The sequence below is a fragment of the Hemiscyllium ocellatum genome, chromosome 7, assembly GCF_020745735.1.
Source record: "Hemiscyllium ocellatum isolate sHemOce1 chromosome 7, sHemOce1.pat.X.cur, whole genome shotgun sequence".
NCBI lineage: Eukaryota > Metazoa > Chordata > Chondrichthyes > Orectolobiformes > Hemiscylliidae > Hemiscyllium > Hemiscyllium ocellatum.
In genome coordinates, this window is record NC_083407.1 from 89,081,270 (window position 1) to 89,100,732 (window position 19,463).

Genomic DNA, 19,463 nt, shown 5'->3' on the forward strand with positions numbered 1-19,463 from the left:
ACACTTTCTGAATAAATTATGCTACAAGTCATGATACTTTTCCCAAAATATGATGGGGGCATCAGCTACCTGAATGAGTAGTCGCTTATTTAATTGGAAGCTACATTGCAGAATTATTATTAATTTGACAGTGAAAATATATTTCTCCATGATTATTATAATTTCATGATAATACACTGTCTCCAACAGTGTAAACAAATAAGTGTAAACAGTGTAAACAGATAAACAAAAACATGACTCAGAAACAAAAATCAGTTCTGCTGATAGCACATTTATTATATTTCAGAATAATACAGTATGTCAGAATTCAGGTTTCAACAACAATCTAGAAATCCCTCATGCGCCTGAAAGATCCGATAGTTGAGCTGTAGCCTCCCCAGTCACTGTATCTCCTGTATTCACCGGGTCTCATGAAGTACTGTCGCCCTCTGTAGTGGGGATGTTCATAGAAGATCCAGTAACCGTCCATCACATGGCAGGAGTGGATGTCACGGTAACGGAAACGATCATAGACAGATGGACAGTCATCCATGAATTCCATCATCTGCCCTCCAAAGTCAGGCCTCTCGTAAATCTTAATTCTGTAGGTGCCTCCTCGGTACTGGAATGGACAATGTAAAACATGTGTTAAAACTATCTGTTAAAACAAGAAAATGTGTGCAGACCGTATATTACCAAAGACAGAAGTTAAAATTGATTTAGAAATATAGATTACTGGCCATTGATTAAAAGTTTCCACTTGCAGTTAAACCATTAGAAGCAATGCAGATAGCATATGAAACTGAAACAAAATACAGTATAATGTATCATAACTTGGTATTCTAACTGCAAGGAGATCATCACTGAAATTATAGATGAATTCTTACTGGTAGTTCATTGTTGCTGGAGAAGAGTGACTCAAATTCCACCTTGCAAAGAAAGGTGTCTCGATTATGAAGTGAGAGAAACCAAACTGACCATCAATTCATTGGATAAAGCGAGTGACTAAATAAGGCATGATCCACTTGTTAAAGTGCTAATGGGTAGCTAGCTACCTCCTTTAACCTGTAAATATCTTCATCAGATGGGGATCAAAGGAAACGACTGAATCTTCCACTAGGAGATTAGTCAAGTTTGTTCAAGTTCAAAGCTGGGTGAAGTTTCTATCTGTTAGGTGAAGTATTGGCCTAATAATGGCATTCACCATGCCTGAACAACTTTCCAAAACCCACAGATTCAGCCAACATTTCAATTACAAAAATTGAAGCAAACAAAAATAAATTGCTAATGTTTACCTACAGGTCACCTCTGCACAATCTATTCAGGAATGCATGTGAAATACTTGTCACCCTGGTCAAACTCACCAGGCGTGTATTTGGAGAAGTACAAAAGGAATATAATGAAGCTTTTGCACATTGATACATCAATTTTCCTGCTTACTTAGTACAATTTTACAACAAATTAGAATCATGCCAATACAAAACAGACAATTTTTTTCCTTCTACATTCCCAATTCTGGTTGCTGTTTGTAATACCTCAATCTTTTTTCGAACATATGAAATAAGATGCAGCCAGCAAAATTAAAATATAGATTTGTCACTAATGATAGAAAAAGAGGAAATAAATTTAATAATTCAATTATTATAAAGGTCAATTTCATTATTGATGAAGGTTTTGGAAATATAAGGTATGGAAAAAATTTGATGTCTTATAAGAGAAATAAAGCATGTCATCAAATGATTGGAAATGTCTGTTCATCATGCATTTAACAGGTTCATTAAACTTACCTGTGGGTAGGAGCGACATGACCTGACACAGTCATTGAATCCCATCCAGCGCTGGTAGTCAGGATACTCTCCCCTGGTCAGAACATACTGGTATCCCATGTAATTGGGTTTCTCATACAGCACCCACCAGTCACTCTCAACACGGATGGAGTTACAGCGGCTGAAGTAAGGGGATAGGTCAGCACAGTCACTGCTGCACTCATAGTGCCGTCCCTGGAAGTTCCTGTCCTCGTAAAAGATGATCTATGGGAATTATACAACTGTGTCAATAATTGTCTTAATTTAAGATTTTATAAAACATTATTAGCAGATGTGAATAATATCTAGGTTGACCTTACCTTGCCCATTTTGAGCTTTCCAGTGAGTGAACCAGCTTCCTGAGATGTAGCACTGTTCTGGCCAGCTTGATATTTATACCCTGGACCGAAACACTACTGAAGGGAATACTTTTGTTATTCTAATGGTTTCGACAGCGTATATCAGCAAAATGACAAATTAGAAAAATAAAGACCTATAATCATTACAAATAAAATCCCCTTACTCAGGGTTATTGATAGGGCTGATTCTTCTCATTCTGCTTTTATGTGGTTTCAATTGTTCCTGAAAACATTCGAATGGCTCGAATCCAAGTTCAGTTGTGTTGAGTCCAGTAAAGGTATTGTCACTTTGTTGATCTGCTTTATAACTTTGTTTTCAAGAATGGATTGGTATTCTCTGTTTCTGAATATTAAGTAGATTTTATTGTAACAACTGCAAACAAATATTCAGCTTCATGCATTATCTGTACATTGCTGTAGTGTGTCATGGAAATTGCAATGTTTTTCTTCATTCTGGCAATGCAATCAGCATTATTTTGTACCAGGTTTGTTTTTGTATAATGTACTTGGAGGAGCTATGTGGAATGTTACAGCAGCATTGTCTGTTTGTGTAAAAGTAATGTGAAAGCTCATTAGGGGATTGGAAGGGTTTCTTGTCTGATTAAAGTTGGTAGGGATGAGTTTTAAAGATTAGTGCAGCCTTGAGGCTGTTATTGTTTTGAGGGAGAGCGTTTATGTGAACTCCTGCCTCTGGCCCAGAGGGATAATTGATGGAACCAGAAAACTAGCACTACATGAGGAAGAAAAGGAAGGGCCTCTTTCCAAAGGATGACAGGAGGAGGCCACCTTGACATGCTCTCATCGTCTCCCTTTTTGCTTCCATCTATCCTACCTCCTGCTCTTCTTCAACGTATTGATCTCTTCCTGGCTCTCACCATTGCAATGTGGACGCCTCTTCAGATAGTAACAGGAAGTTATTCCAGGACAGATGCAGCAGGAATCTGACCCAGGTCCTCTAAGTCTACAAGGTGCTCAACAGTTGTGTTCCTGATGTGTATTGCAACATCAGTCAAGAGGGCATCTGTCACCTGGGTGATACACTGGTATGCAAGTACCTGTGAGATACCATAAAGTTCTCACTGTTGTGGGCATTATTGACAGTGATCATCTGCCTCAAAAGTCAGAAGACCAGAGAAGAGGAATAAAGGTCAGAAAGGAGAAGGAGACATTACCCTGAGCTCAAGATGTACATATTGAGGTAGATGACTGAGGTGACAAATGTCAACCTGGACTCTTTGGGCTGAATTTTCGTTCCTCAATGCTGATGAACAGACATTGGGGGGACTACATGAAAGTACATGGAGACACAGTTTCATGCTTATCTCCAATTCCAGCCCCCTGCCATTTTCCCAATTTAGAAAATGTAACCGATTGCAATCCGACACACACTCAAAGTGAATGTTTGCTATTTAAGTAGTCATTCCAAATTAAATTTTCACTTAGACTGTCATTATGCAGACAAATAGGTTTTTGAAAGCTTGGAGATGATGCCTGGTAAGCCAGTTTGAAAATCTTGGGATAAGTCTGGTGTGGAGTCAAAAGCCTTCTGGTAGGTAAGTTTAAAAGTTCTTGTCAACTTCAACAGTCATTATTAGATATTTTCTAAAATGTTAAATATATTATTTACGTCATGATTATTCATAACACTGTTTCATTTAAAGTTAAAAGACCATTCCATTTACCAGCACTGTGTAAGAGTTTACATCCTTTGGAGTTATTTCTGCAGTGGGTAAAGTTCTCCTTCTGCATTCTGTAGGGTCAGATATGAATGCAAGTATGGAACCCCGCAGTTCAATTTCACACTGTCCTGATACTTGCTGAATCTTTCATGCATTTTTCCAACAAAAAAAGACAAATTTGGGAAAAGCTCATGAAATATAGAACAAGACAAACAACATTTAAGTTCTGTTTGATAAATATTGTCACAAAACTCTTGATCAAACATAACCCAGTGAAAGTCGGATTGAAAAGAAATCTTTAATCTACTTAACATCTTGCAATCTTGTGCAAATAAATAAGTAGATATTGAGCAACCACACCAAAGAAAGACAAAGCTTTCCAAGCGCAAAAAGTTATAAAACAAAACCAGCAGTCCATTTCATCTGTGTAAACAATTCCTCTGCAGTGTGGTTTGGAATTCAGCTGAACTTTCATAATGACACTGCCTGGCAACTGTACCAACAATGGTCAGTTGAACAGATGGATGAAAACCTGTTTTGCCAAAATGTTTTATAATGAATGCTTTGTTTAGCTCTAAGATACCTTTATTCAATTCATTTTACTGAGAATTGTTTACAGAGCTGCAAAGTAGATGTATACTGGCTAATTAATGAGTGGTCATGGAAAATGAATGAGGGAAGGGGGACAAAGAATGAACAGAAGATTTGAGAGAATATGTAAACATGTACGGAGCATTGGGTTTAGGTGGTGAGGTGAGGTCATAACATCATAAATACAACTTAGCTGATGTCCCAGAGAATAGAAGTGGGCTTCCCCTTCTGTTGCCCTCTCTATTGTGGCTTTGGAGCTGCCTCAGATTGTAGAAACCCCAATGTCAGCCTACCTCCAACTTCTGAAGGCCAAAATTCCATTGGCAGGTTTGCCTTATTGATGCCAGGAATGCAACATAGGGAAGTCTACCAACTTGTATCCTGAAACAAAAATAAAAATAAAGCCCCTAATTGAAAATGGCTACAATTTCCGATAGTGCTGAACCCATTTTAGCTGTAGTCTGCCTCATGATGGACTGGAGTCTGAACAGCTCTGACACCTCGCTGTTGAGGTAATGCCAAGGGAGTAACAATGTTTAAACTTGCAAAATTCTTAATGATGGCTTCTGTCTTGGCTGGTCTGCTGCAATTTAAATGTTTGATAATTTTAAAATGTTTAAAAATTTTGGCTAATTTGGTCTAATTCAGACAGGCTGCTAATCTTCAGACTTCATAGGAAAAATTGCAATAATTAGGAAACAGGCTTTTTAAGTAGTCCATGGCATTGTTATTTAGCCTCAGAATTAGTGTGGGCAGATTTGGAGGCTCAAATTCTCCCCTGACCCTATGGGAAGATTGGAGAGGATGGAAGTGGAAGTGGGACTTAAGATCACATGACATTGCAACTATTACTTTTACCAACCCAACTCAGTTCAACCCAATCAAGGCCAGAAAAGTCTGGGCTAATGAAAAATTGAAGCTATGAAGATGCTGAGAAAACAATCCCTTTTTGTAACTTGGAAAGTGAGCAAACGTAGGAAATTAAGTGTAGAGGCAATGGAAAAGCATTCTAATTAGCAGGATGTAACTATAGGTGTCCCTCATGCATCTGCATTGTCACCATAACACTTCATAATTTACAAAGAATAGAAATTCAAATATCCAAATGAGCCCACGATCCAAAGTTTGAAAACTTATATTTAATGCATACAGAAGCATACATTTACAATGACAGAAATAAGTCACTGGTTAAAACTATGGAAAATAAGTTTCAATGCAGGCAAATGTGAGGCCCTCTATCTTGGGCCTAAAAGGATTGAACAAGGTCTTTGATAATCAATCAAAATCTAGAACAAGGGGGAAGTAAAGTAAAGAGAGCTCAAGAACTCAATAAGAGCCATGAAGCTACATAGATAGTAAAAGGAAAAATGTTAGGATTTATGTCTACAGGGCAGAATACATGGAGGGCAGAATTTATGCCAGTTGTACAAAGCACAGTTTAGACCACACTAGAACTAATTCTAGGCATTATGCCATGCAAAGGTATATTGAATTTGGAGGAAGTGCAGTGTAGATTGAACAAAAAGATTACTCGACTCCAGGCAAATGTGACAAAATCACAGAAGCCCTCAGAAATTCAATGTCCACCCCCATAACATCTCATTTCCAAATTTAAACAAGGAAAAACAAAGAGTTCCAGATACTGGAAATCTAAAACAAAAACAAAAATTGCTGGAAAAATTCAGCAGATCTGGCAGGATCAGTGGAGAGAAAGCAGAGTTAATGTTTTGGGTCCAGTGTCTCTTCTGCTGAGCTTTACCAGTAATTTTTAGTTTTTAACTTCCCAATTGGATGTGGGGGGAATGGAAAGCTGCAATTTTGCTCATGGTCATTTTATTGAAGTAAGTGTCTGAATCTTTAATTGTACGTATCACATCATTGAGAGAAGGTCTAAAACTTGTGGATGTGTTTTTATAGCCAGAGCACTCTTTTGGAGAAATAAGATACCCCTCTGGGTCTAGTTGAAGGGCACTTTTGCGGGATTTAAAGCACTCCTTGACAGAAGTAAGGCACCTCTTAAGGCACTAAAGCCAGATGCCATTTGGGTTGTCAAAAGTGGATATACTTGTGCAAAAATGTATCAACTTATTTGGATAGTTTAGCTGTTAAAGGAACTATCAAGACTGGCAAGGCATTTAAAAGTGCAGCCATTTAATCTTTGAAGAAAAATTGGAGAGTTAGAAAATGCATTGTTTTCTATTTCAATCTGTTTCTTGTCATTAGCTTGAAGGATTCCAATGTTAGCTTAGTGCAGCACAATATATTTCACAAGTATACATTATCATACTGTACCTTCCTTCCATTTCAGTACTTTCCATTTCACAGCTGCAAGTGAATCATAGATCATGTTTACAGTGCAGATAGAGGCCATTCAGCCTACACCAACCTTCTGAAGGTCATTCCACCCAGACTCACTCCCCCTCAATCCCATATTTACCATGGCAAATCCACTTAACCTGCACATCCCTGGATACTACAGACAATCTGTCCAACCTGCACATCTTTGGATGCTGGGAAGAAACCAGAGTACCTGACAGAAACCCGCACAGACACAGGGAGAATGTATAAACTCCACAGACATTTGCCTGAGGTTAGAATTGAAACCAAGTTCTGGTGCTGTGAGGCCACAGTGCTAACCACTGAGCCAACGTGCCACATTTATATAGATTTCAATAGTTTGATGCAGAAATTTTGAATTCCTATATATGGTGCACATGAAAATACAGTTTGTGAGATGACATAATTCAAATAGAATACATGGATCTTTATGAATGTGTTTTTTCTTAATATAATGTAATTTGCAATAGCTGCATTTGATTAAATAAGAAATTTCATTTGTGCATGGACCTTGAGGTCTGCCCATGATAGATTCCTAGTTCATTGGCATGGTAAGTGCTACTCTGGCCAGGGATTGGTATGAGTTGACACTAAGTTGGCATTCGAGCTATAAATGGACAGGTTGGGTAAAGGATCATTGGTTAGACTGAAAAGTTGAGGACACGATGGGGCTTTGGTTTGTTAGTTAGGAGGTATAGAGAGTGCAGAGGGGCTGTGAAGGTGGGTGACTTAGATGATATTCAGGGGGAATGCCATTTCAATGTATGAAGGGGAAAGAGATTTTCATGACAGCACATTTCTAGAGATAGTTAGTGTTGGGCATATGGAGTCTTTCAAGACCAAATTATTATGGATGAAGATAGCCACGTCTCTGGTCTAACTAGAAGGGTCTTACTGATAAACCAATGGGAAGCTTATTGCGTTGTGGCAACCATTTAATGATTTATGATATCGCAGAGGCTATAGGGTCACACCACACTCAGGTCTATCTCCCACAGGTTCCTTCTTTATTCTGGCCAAGTCCCATTGACATCATCACAGTGGGTATTGCTTACTGCACCTAATCAATTATTAACCCTTCCAGATCACATACAAATCCATAATGGTTAAAGGATATAATTGAGTTGGAAACAGTTCAGAGAAGGTTCACTCAACTCCTTCATGTGAGGAAGAGTTTATCTTATGAAGCAAGATTGAACAGGTTGGCCCTTTGTTCATTGTAGTTTAGCAGATTGAGCAGTGATCTTGTGGAGACATTTCAGATCCTCATCGAGAGAAACTGACAGGGTGGATGTCCTGAAGCTGTGTCCTCTTGTTGGAGGGATTAGAACTACGGGACACAGTTCAAAAGTAAGAAACCTTCATATGAAGACAGAGAAGCATTTTCTTTCAGGGTGTTATTAGCCTGTGTCATGCTCTTCCTCAGGAAATAGTGAAGATTAGATTAGATTAGATTACTTACAGTGTGGAAACAGGCCCTTCGGCCCAACAAGTCCACACCGACCCGCCGAAGCGCAACCCACCCATACCCCTACATTTACCCCTTACCTAACACTACGGGCAATTTAGCATGGCCAATGCACCTGATCCGCACATCTTTGGACTGTGGGAGGAAACCGGAGCACCCGGAGGAAACCCACGCAGACACGGGGAGAACGTGCAAACTCCACACAGTCAGTCGCCTGAGGCGGGAATTGAACCCAGGTCCCTGGCGCTGTGAGGCAGCAGTGCTAACCACTGTACCACCGTGCCGCCCATTTGCACCACAAAATTTATTCAAGGCTGGTTTTTTGACAGACATGACCATTAAGGATCATGATGGGGTTGGGGAAACAGGATAAAGGAGTGGAGACCACAATGAGATCTGCCATGATCTTATCGAGTGATGGAGCAGGTCTGAAGGGTGGACTGTCCTACTCCTGCTCATTTACCAGTGAGGATATGCATTTACATGAACTGACTGAGAGTGTAGTGGAAGCAGATTTGATGATGGCTTTCTAAAGGTAAATGAGTAAGCAGCTGAAGAGGAAACATTTATTGGGCTGAAGGGAAAAGAGTGAGGTAGTAATAATAATTGCCCTATTCTTTCAGAGCTGGATGAGATATTACAGGTGGTTGACCTCCTTTTTCTGTTACCTTTGATTATATAAATGGGAAATCAGCCTGAGGCAAAATGGCCTGCTCTCAGTACTTTATTTCTTCAACACAGAAAACTGAATAGCAATATTATCCAGGTTTTATTAACTCAGTGGAGCAAAATAGCAACAATTTAATCTTTCACTTAGATTGTGAATTCAAAGAAGGAAGGAAATGAATGCAAGATAAACAAATCACAGACAAGCCTTAACAACAGAAGATCTCTATATGTTCTGCAGAGTGGCTGATATCTGAAATATGTATCCATCTAAATAAGCAATGGTATCATGAATTATCTACTCAATGAAAGGCTGGATAAATATCAGCAGAGAATATATGTGATGGTTATGTGAAGATGAAGGCTGTGGAATAATTTATTGATCGTTTTCCCTGCATTACCCAAGGTTGTGAGTGATGAAGTATGGTCATAAATCTGTGGTGTGTATCAGGAAGTTGCAGACATTCTGGTGCATGCAGCTGCGCTGTCATTATCTGGGAAGCTTAAACTTTCAGTGGGTTGATTCCTGATGCTTATGACCCTCCATGAGTGCTTCTTACATTGAAGTCAGTGTTGGACTCTTGGGCTAAATATGTGGAACTTATCTAGATACTAATTCTGGAAATGCTGCACGGTTTGATCTCTGCTATAATTCAGTGTATGGCCAGTGTAACTGAACACCATAAATGGACACCTACCAATAATCCATTCCTCCCACCAAAAACCAACTACCATCTCCCATCACCTGACCCAAGAGTAGAAACAGATCCTTCAACCCAACTCTTTCATGCCGACCAGATTTCCTAAACTGAATCAGTCCCATTTTCCTGTGTTTGGCCCATATTCCTCTAAACCTTTCCTATTCATGGATCTGTTGAATGTCTTTTAAATGTTGTAAATGTACTTGCTTCTATTACTTCCTCTGGCAGCTCATTCCATACATGCACCATCCGCTGTGTTAAAAAATCACCCCACAGGTTCCTTTAAATCTTACGCCTCTCACCTTAAACCCCTGCCCTTGAGTTTTGAACTTCCTTCCACTGGGGGAAGAACCTTGGCATTCACCTGATCAATGTCCCTAATGACTTTATAATCCTCTATGAGGTCACCCTTCAGCCTCCTATCCTCCAGGGAAAAAAAAGATCCAGCCTCTTATAATTCAAGCCCTCCAATCTTAGTAACATCCTTGTAAAACGTCTTTTGTACCCTTTACATTTAAAAACTTTCTTCCTACAGCAGGGCAACCAGAATTATACACAGTATGCTAAATGTGATCTCGCTCATGTCTTGTATAGCCATAACATGACATCCTAACTCCTATTTAGACCAATGAAGACAAGCATGCCAAATGCCTTTTTCACTGCCCTTTTAACCTGTGGCACCACTTTTAAGGAACTATGTACCTGCCCTCCTTAGATTTCTCTGTTCGACAAGACTCCCCAGGGCTAACATTAGCTGTGTAATTAACAGTCTGGTCCTAGTTTGTCCAACCGAAATGAAAAACCTCACATTTATATGAATTAAACTCCATCTCCATTCCTCAACCCACTGGCCCAGCTGATCAAGATCCCATTGAAAATAACCTTCTTCGCTGTCCATTATACCAGCAATTTTGAGGTCATCCATAAACTTACTAAACATGCCTTCTGTATGATCATCCAAATCAATTATATAAATGAGAAACAACAGTGCACCCAGCACTGATGCTGAGGCATACCTCTGATCACAGGCCTCCAGTTTGAACAACCAGCCTCCACCATCACTCTCTGTCACCTACCATCAAGCCAATTGGTTAGCTCTCTCTGTATCCCATATGAACTAATCTTACTCACCAATCTACTATGCAGAACCTTGCAAATCCATGTAGACGACTTCTACCACTGTGCCTTCATCTAGCTTCTTGGTCACGTCTTCAAATAGCTCAATCAAGTTTGTGAGACATGATTTCCCACACATAAAACCATGTTGACTATATCTAATCAGTCCTTGCCTTTCCAAATGCAGGTAGATCCGGTCCCTCAGAATCCCCTGCAACAACATGTCCACCACTAACGTCAGGCTCCCTGGTATATAGTTCCCTGGCTTTTCCCTGCAGCCTTTCTTAAATAATGGCACTACATTAACCACCCTCCAGTCTTCTGGCACCACATTGTGTCTGTTGATGACATGAACGTCTTTGCTAAGGACCCTACAATTCCTTCTCTAGCTTCCCACAAAGTCCCTGGATACACTTGATCAGGTCCCAGAGATTTATTTATGTTTATGTGTTTTCAGACCTTCAGCATCTCCTCTTCTGTAATATGAATTCTTTCCAAGACTTCAGTATTTATTTACTTGAGTTCTCTTGCTTCCATTTATTTCTTCACAGTAAATATATATTCATTTAGGATCTCACCCATTTCTTTTTCCATGCATAGATAGCCTTGTTGATTGTTATGGGGCCCTATTCTCTCCCTAATTACTCTCTTGCCCTTAATATACTTGTGGAATCTCTTTGGATTCTCCTTAAACTAAAGCTACTTCAAGTACCCTTTTTGCCCTCCTGATATCCCTCTTTAGTATACTCTTTTTGCCCCATACTCCTGCAGGGATTAATTTGATTCCAGCTATCTATACCTGACATAAGTCTCCTTATTTTTCTTGACCAGAGCCTATCTCTAGTCATTCAAGGTTGGCTACTCTTGCCAGCCCTGCCCTTTACACATGCTATTCCTGAATTCTTGTTATCTCACTTTTGAAAGTCTCCTACTTGCCAGATGTTCCTTTATCAGTGAACAGCCTCCTCCAGTCAAATTTGGCCTGACCACAATTTAGAACTTTAACTTGTGGCCCTTACCTATCCTTTTCCATAAGTGCTTTAAAACTAATAGAACTATGTTCACTGGTCCCAAAGTCCTCCCCACCTGCCCACACCAACACTTCAGACACCTGACCTGCCTTATTTTTCAAGAGGAAGTCAAGTCTATAGCAGATACAGCCACATATTGATTGAGAAAGTGCTTTTGAATGCACTGAACAAAGCCCTCTCCGCCCCCCCCGGTTGAAAAGTAACTTTTACGGCAGTCTTACATTTTAGTACCTCCCCACCCCCCCACCAACTGCAGAACTTTCAGATGCAAATCTGGTGTTTTTTAATCCATAAGGACTATTGGTAAGCAACTCCCTTGGTAGACACCAAGCAGTTATCCACCACTTTAGTAGAGCTGTAATGATTTTGCAGGCCACAAGAGGCCACCAAATTCAATAAATATTTAATAATATGATCTTCTCAGGAAAAAATATCTCACTTGGATCAAATTAATTATCTTTTGAATACCACGTGCATTCTTGATACTGCTAAGTGTTACAATAACCCTTGTTATATTCAATTGGGATTATCAAGACAAACCATCAGCAGGTTAACTTAGAGTCGAGTGGCCCAGACATGAAGGAATCTATTGCAATTCACAGTTGCTGGGGGAGTTGGCAAATGAATAGGGGAAGTAGTCATTGCTTTAAGCCTTCAGGCAGCAATGTTGCTCAGGGTGAAAAATAGTTTCTTAGAGGAGTGAACGAGTGAGGAGGGAGCATTAGACTCCAGCAATCAAACCGTCTTGGTTACGAAGAGTGAATTGACTTTTGTCCTTGTCTTCATGAGATGGGAGCGTCACTGTGGAAGTCAGCGTTTGTTACCTATTCCTAGAGATCTTTGATGGAATGATGATAGGCTGCTTTCTGAGGTGAATAACTGTAATCCATTTGGAGCAAATGCACCTACAGTGCTGTCAGGTGTTTTGTTACAGTAAGTACAACTTGGCTACAAACAGAACTACTGTTTGTAGCCAACAGCCTGAAAATTTGGAAGACAAATTTTCAGGAGCATTGTTGGAATATTGTTAGGCATATAGCCTTTGCAGTATCTAGTACTTTAAGCAGCTTCTTAATATCATAAAGAGTGAATCAAATTGACTGAAGACTGGCATGTGTGATGCTGGGGACCTCTTGATGAGGCGAGGTGGGTATTCCACTCTGGAGTTGAAGCTGACTGCAAATGCTTGATCTTTGTCTTTTGCACTGATGTGTAGGAATATTTGTGGAGTGCTCCCCACATCCCCCCCAACCCCAGCTGCCTGCCCCTCTGGTTACTTGTGTAATTCTCTGCCAACAGTCATGATTGACTAAGACTGCAGATCTTTGAAAATCTGATCCATTGACGATATAGATCCTTAGCTTTGTCTATTGTATATTGCTTGTCATCAAAGTTTTCCAATGTTGTAAGTTCACCAATTTGACACTTAATGTTTAAGTATACCTGGTGCTAGTCTAGAATGCCTTTCTTCACTCTTCTTTGAGTCATGACTAATCCCTCATCTGTTTGATAATGGTGGAGTGGGAGATATGCAGGACCTTGAAGTTAAAGATTGAAGTTAAATGCAGCTCTGCTGCTGCTGATGGCCCACAGCACTCAATGGCTGCCCAGTTTTGAGTTGCTTGGTCTGCTTGAATCTATACCATCATGGTAGAGTCGCACAATATGATGGAGAACCTCCTTACTGCAAAGATGGAACTTTACAGCGGTCACTTCTATCAGTTCTGACATGGACAGATGCGTCTTGACAAGTAGATTAATAAAGGCAAAGTCAAGTAGGTTTTTCCCCCTCACCATCTATTGCAGGCCCAAACTGATTGATACTTCCCTCAGGATTCAGGAAATTGAGCTTTTTTTTTAAAAAGCAGTGATATTTAAAATGATAATGGCTCCAGGGGTTTGAATTCACCCTTGGGTGACTTTATGTATGGAGTTTGTCCAGATGACTGTGGGTTACCTCTGGGTGCTCCAGTTTCCTCCCACAGTCTAAGGATGTGTTAGTTTGGTGGATCGGCCATGCTAAATTGCCCGTAGTGTCCAGGGATGTGTAAATTAGGGACATGGGAAATGTAGGCTTATAAGGTAGAGGGTTGGCTCTGGGTGGGGTGTTCTTCAGAGGGTCAGTGTGAATTTGATGGATTGAATAGCCTGCTTCACCACTAAAGGAATTCAATTTCAATATCTTTATGTCTCAGTCATAGTCCCTGGCATAATAAATGGGAACGTTCATCCATCTGAAGAGATGTTTGAATGAACAAGTACGTTTCTGGGGGATTTTGATTGAGCAGGTAAGAATAGGATGTCTCCTCTTGTTAGAGATTCGGGCAAAAGTGTTGCCACTTCTAAAGAAGCTGAAAATGTGTTGCTGGTCAAAGCACAGCAGGCCAGGCAGCATCTCTGGAATAGGGAATTCGACGTTTCGAGCATAAGCCCTTCATTTTTCATGTTATTGCCTCCCTAATTAACGTCTTAGGGTCATAAAGCATCTGCATCAGCAAAGACACAGAACCACAATTTAAAAGAACAGAAATCAGTTTCACTTATAGTTCATTTATTACTTTTCAGAATATTAAACAGAGTAAATTCTGGTTTTCAAAAAAGAATTAGAAGTCTCTCATTCGCCTGAAAGATCTGATTGTTGAGCTGTAGCCTCCCCAGTCACTGTATCTCCTGTATTCACTGGGTCTCATGAAATATTGTCGCCCTCTGCATTCCTGATGAAGGGCTTATGCTCGAAACGTCGAATTCCCTATTCCTGAGATGCTGCCTGGCCTGCTGTGCTTTGACCAGCAACACATTTTCAGCTGTGATCTCCAGCATCTGCAGACCTCATTTTTTACCACTTCTAAAGAAGGATTGCCCAGCGATGAGAAGACGTTTCCCCTTTGAGGATTGTCTTTCTTTGGATCATTTCCTCACAATGTGGTAGAAACAGAACCTTTGAATATTTTCAAAGCACAACAAGAATAGATTGCTAGAAATGAAGGAGAAGTTTATCAGCCTTGACCAATTTAAATGAAGGAGGAGGTTTGAGAGGCTGAATGATCAACTCTGGCTCTTAAACAGCATGTTCATATGTTATGTATGAATAATTGAAATTTTGAAAATTAACACCCGTTGCATATATTTTCTTATTTTTCATGTTATTGCCTCCCTAATTAACGTCTTAGGGTCATAAAGCATCTGCATCAGCAAAGACACAGAACCACAATTTAAAAGAAAAGAAATTAGTTTCACTTATAGTTCATTTATTACTTTTCAGAATATTTAACAGAGTAAATTCTGGTTTTCAAAAAAGAATTAGAAGTCTCTCATTCGCCTGAAAGATCCGATAGTTGAGCTGTAGCCTCTCCAGTCACTGTATCTCCTGTATTCACCGGGTCTCATGAAGTATTGTCGCCCTCTGTAGTTGGGATGTTCATAGAAGATCCAGTAACCGTCCATCACATGGCAGGAGTGGATGTCACGGTAACGGAAACGATCGTAGACAGATGGACAGTCATCCATGAATTCCATCATCTGTCCTCCAAAGTCAGGCCTCTCGTAAATCCTCATTCTGTAGGAGCCTCCTCGGTACTGCAATAGAGAGAAATGAAACATTTGCGATGCAGGTATGAAAATATCTATAGAACACTTTAAAATTATTGTTGTTGGTTGCTTTTATATTTGTAATATGACCAGGGAACTCATTAACCTTCTGTTAAAAATTCACTGTTCAATCATTAACCAGCTATTGACCATTTCTAGATTGTTGTCTAGTTTTGGACAATTCCTGCTTGGTTATCCAATTGTCATCAATCTATTATAAGACCATCAGACCATAAGACATTGGAGTGAAAGTAAGGCCATTCGGCCCATCGAGTCCACTCCGCCATTCAATCATGCCTGATGGGCATTTCAATTCCACTTACCCGCATTCTCCCCGTAGCCCTTAATTCCTCGAGGTATCAAGAATCTATCAATCTCTGCTTTGAAGACATTTAGCGTCCTGGCCTCCACTGTACTCTGCGGCAATGAATTCCACAGACCCACCACTCTCGGGCTGAAGAAATGTCTCCGCATTTCTGTTCTGAATTGACCCCCTCTAATTTTAAGGCTGTGTCCATGGGTCCTAGTCTCCTCACCTAACGGAAAAAATTTCCTAGCGTCCACCCTTTCCAAGCCATTATGAAATATTTCATAAAATATATTACTGCTACCAAATTATGATCCGGATAGTTTCAGGTTGAAGCCCAATTCCAGAAAGCCCTGTTTATGTGGAAGCAAGGATTAATTCTCTGAATAATGATTTGACATTCAGCAGGGAACATACGTTTGATGGAAAGCACCACTAAAACCTTTAAGCCTGTATTGCCATTCAATGAGCTCATGGCTGATCTTTGATCAAACTCCACATTCTTGCATTTGTGGTATACGCTCTAATGTCTTTGGTTCACAAAACTAACAATCCAACTAACATTAATTAACTTTTGAAGAAGAAAGTTCCAAACTTCTACCACTTCATAGAGGTAACTCATTTTATTTGCGAAATTTCCCATTCTTCCACTAATCATTAAGGAATTCAAATAAAGGGAAGTGGGAAGAATTAATCATCTGAGTTTTTGATCTATGTAACAAATAACAATGAAAATTACCATTACAGATACAAATCAATTGATCAGTTTATTTTGTCTATGAGGACAGTGAATTTATGACTCACATATGGGTAAGAGCGACATGACCTGACACAGTCATTGAATCCCATCCAACGCTGGTAGTCAGGATACTCTCCCCTGGTCAGAACATACTGGTATCCCATGTAATTGGGTCTCTCATACAGCACCCACCAGTCACTCTCAACACGGATGGAGTTACAGCGGCTGAAGTAAGGGGACAGGTCGGCACAGTCACTACTGCACTCATAGTGTCGCCCCTGGAAGTTCCTGTCCTCGTAAAAGATGATCTGTGGGGGAAGAGCATTTAATGAAAAATTTCTATGTTACAACAATTTATTGAATAATGTTGAAAATATTAGACTCCCCTTTACCTTTCCCATTTTGAGCTGGCAGTCAATAAAGCAATGCTTGAATGTGCTCTCACTCTGGGTATTTATACATATGAGAGGCCATTGCAGAGACTGCCTTTGTAATTTTAAACAATCTCAAGCACAGATCAGCAAAAAAAAACAAAAAGTGTCACAAGCACCTTTATTCAGCGCATTACATTGTCACGGGCTCGTTTTGTTTTAATTTTGTGTCATTTCGATTGTCCTATAGGGGAAAAAATGCACCAGAAAATGAGAGGCCCTAGTCATTCTCAAGTAGAACACACAAAAAACATGGAACTATGAACTCTGTGGAATTGTCATAAATTGGACATCACTTTTTTTTCCAAACAGGTTCAATGTGGTTGAATGCTTGTCATTTTGCGTAACCTTTAAATCCAGGCAACTGTTTCAAAGTTTGTGGGCTACATCATTGTAATTGAATTTCCCACCTCCTCTTCCAAAATACCTGCAGTTGTTGTTTTCTCATCCTTTTTGTCTGATCCTATGAACCCCTGGTCACCTACCATCTTCTATCCTTGGTAAATTCCAAATTATCCCTAACCCATCTTCCCATGTTATAACTGGCAATAAGTTTCGTCCAGCTATCACCCTTGTTTGCAATGACCTGTACTGGTTCTATCTTGCAACACCTTAATTTCAAAATTCTAAGTTTGTTTTTTGGTTGCTGTATAAGGCTAGAATTAGATGCTAGTCTTTATTTGGTAGCAAGCTGTTATTTAAAGAAATGCAAAATTTTTGATCTACAATGGTGTTCAAGATTGAGTCAGCAGGCAGGAAAATTGAGTGAAAGTCACAATTAGATCAGTGTAGCTTTAAACATAACATTGGCAGTACTGACTTGGTGGACCGAAGGGCCCTTCTGTTCTCTATGGGTCAATGATTCTATGATTAAACAGTTCACCAGACTCTCAGAGTCAAATGATTGACTTCTGCTCCTATTCTTTATTTCTTACTGTACGTATTGTGCATCTGACAAACACAATTTCAATCTGCTTCTAATTACAACACAGATGAGACCCTAATTTTTCCCCACTCAAAGACAATGATGAGTGAGAGGAGTGATTGTTGGTTAGTGGAGATTAGTAGGATTATTCTTCACTCTTCTTTCTAATGATGCCATGCGGTTCAGAGGCAATGTTGAGAACTAGCAGGGCTACGAGTTTCTGACTGTGTACCATTGTCCCTCTCCCACTGCAGGGAGGGTGATGGGGATATCTGGACCATTGGCTGAGTATTTTGATTCTGTGAGTTTGACTGTACATCAGGTTGTTACTTGACCAGTCTATGAGATTGCCCTCTGAAGCGGACTTTGTTAGTGAGAGGACTTTGCATTGCCAATTGGACAGATTGACCAATCATTATTTCTGGTGTCTAGGTTGATGATAGATGGTCTGACCAGTTTATTTGGGTCACTCACTAGGTCATTTCAGAAGGCAGTTATGAATCAAACACAAAAAAGAAAAAGTCAACCACATTGTGTCAGTTTGTGTCATACACATGTTGACCAGACTAGCAAAGGGCCATTATTGCAGAGTAAGTCCTATCATTTTTTCTGCAGTCTACGCAAACAATGTAAACATGGTCAGGGCACTGATGAACTAGATGTCATGTTTAGATTGATCCAATAGATTTTATTAAATTAGCTTGAATTCAATTAGCAATTATTGTGTGATTTAAACCTTTGTCCTCAAACCATTTCCCAGAACTTTTTGCGTTCCTAGTCCACTAACATATCCACTACACTGGCATCCTCTAACTGACTGGCCAAGGAAAAGCCAATAGAAGAAGGAAAAGGCAAGCCAGGGATTGTTGTATTGTGTAGAACAATCGGTATGTCAATAAACCTTTCACAGACATGCTCATGACATATTGATATAAAGATCCTAAACTCCTTCTTTACTCAGGACCACTTGAAGCATGACATACTACACACGCAATCTAATCTGTTGTAATTTCACTGGCAGAATTTTCATCTGCGTGGAGCTGGTGTTGCTAATGACAAGAAAGTTGAGAAAGTATGATGATAAAGAAAATGTCAGAAGCTTGACAATGATAAAAATGTTTGCTGCTTTTCACTTAAGCTTTAAAAAGTGACTTTAGTTACTTCTTTAGCTGCATGCATTTGCATCTTATGAATTGCTCAGCTTGCCTCTATTATACACCATTATTGCTGTCAGTCACTAGATAGCACCAATTCCCAACTTGGGTGATTGCCTGAATGGCTGTTGAAAGTTTCCTGCCTGGATGTAGGCTCACCTTCTGCAACAATGATTTGGAGGTGCCAGTGCTGGACTGGAATGGACAAAGTTAAATATCACACATTACCAGGTAACAGTCCAACAGGTTTATTTGGAAGCACTCGCTTTCAAGGTGCTGTCTCTTCATCACCACCAGCAGTAGCCAAGCGTCCCCCCCTCTGCAACAAGGATTTGTGACAAACTTTTGACATTGCAAACAGGAGGGAGGTGGCGGGACCAGGGACCTCTGATGTTTTGTCAGACACTGTTGGGGCTCCTCCTCCCTATGGATACCCTCTGGCATCAATCTAATTCTTTGAGAGCAGGGTCATTGAGATGGAAGTTTGGTCAAAGCCTTGCTGGTGCTTTTTCAGCGTTCATTGGCTTCCTCTTCAGAGATGAATATGGGGCTTGTAGTTTGTAACATTAGTCTCCTCCTTGCTAAAG

The 19,463-nt window shown here is 40.0% G+C and overlaps 1 protein-coding gene across 1 annotated transcript; it reads right to left on the reverse strand.

Moving 5' to 3' along the window:
- Positions 1 to 325: 325 nt before the first annotated feature.
- On the reverse strand, positions 326 to 16,767 carry LOC132817630 (beta/gamma crystallin domain-containing protein 2-like). The gene is made up of 6 exons (XM_060828132.1): positions 16,759 to 16,767; positions 16,432 to 16,674; positions 15,043 to 15,308; positions 5,861 to 5,948; positions 1,767 to 2,009; positions 326 to 601 (listed from the first exon to the last, which is right to left on the reverse strand). Exons 1-6 carry the CDS (start codon positions 16,765 to 16,767, stop codon positions 326 to 328), a joined length of 1,125 nt encoding a protein of 374 aa, XP_060684115.1.
- Between the last annotated feature and the right edge of the window lie 2,696 nt (positions 16,768 to 19,463).

Bases quoted from the DNA above. Each gene is read 5' to 3' on its own strand.
- LOC132817630 (XM_060828132.1), bottom strand. The intron at 15,309-16,431 runs GTGAGTCATAAA...TCTCTATTGCAG, and splicing joins CATGTCGCTCTTACCCATAT to TACCGAGGAGGCTCCTACAG. The intron at 5,949-15,042 runs AGACTTCTAATT...ATTTGCCTGGAG, and splicing joins GGATCTTTCAGGCGAATGAG to TCGAGTAATCTTTTTGTTCA.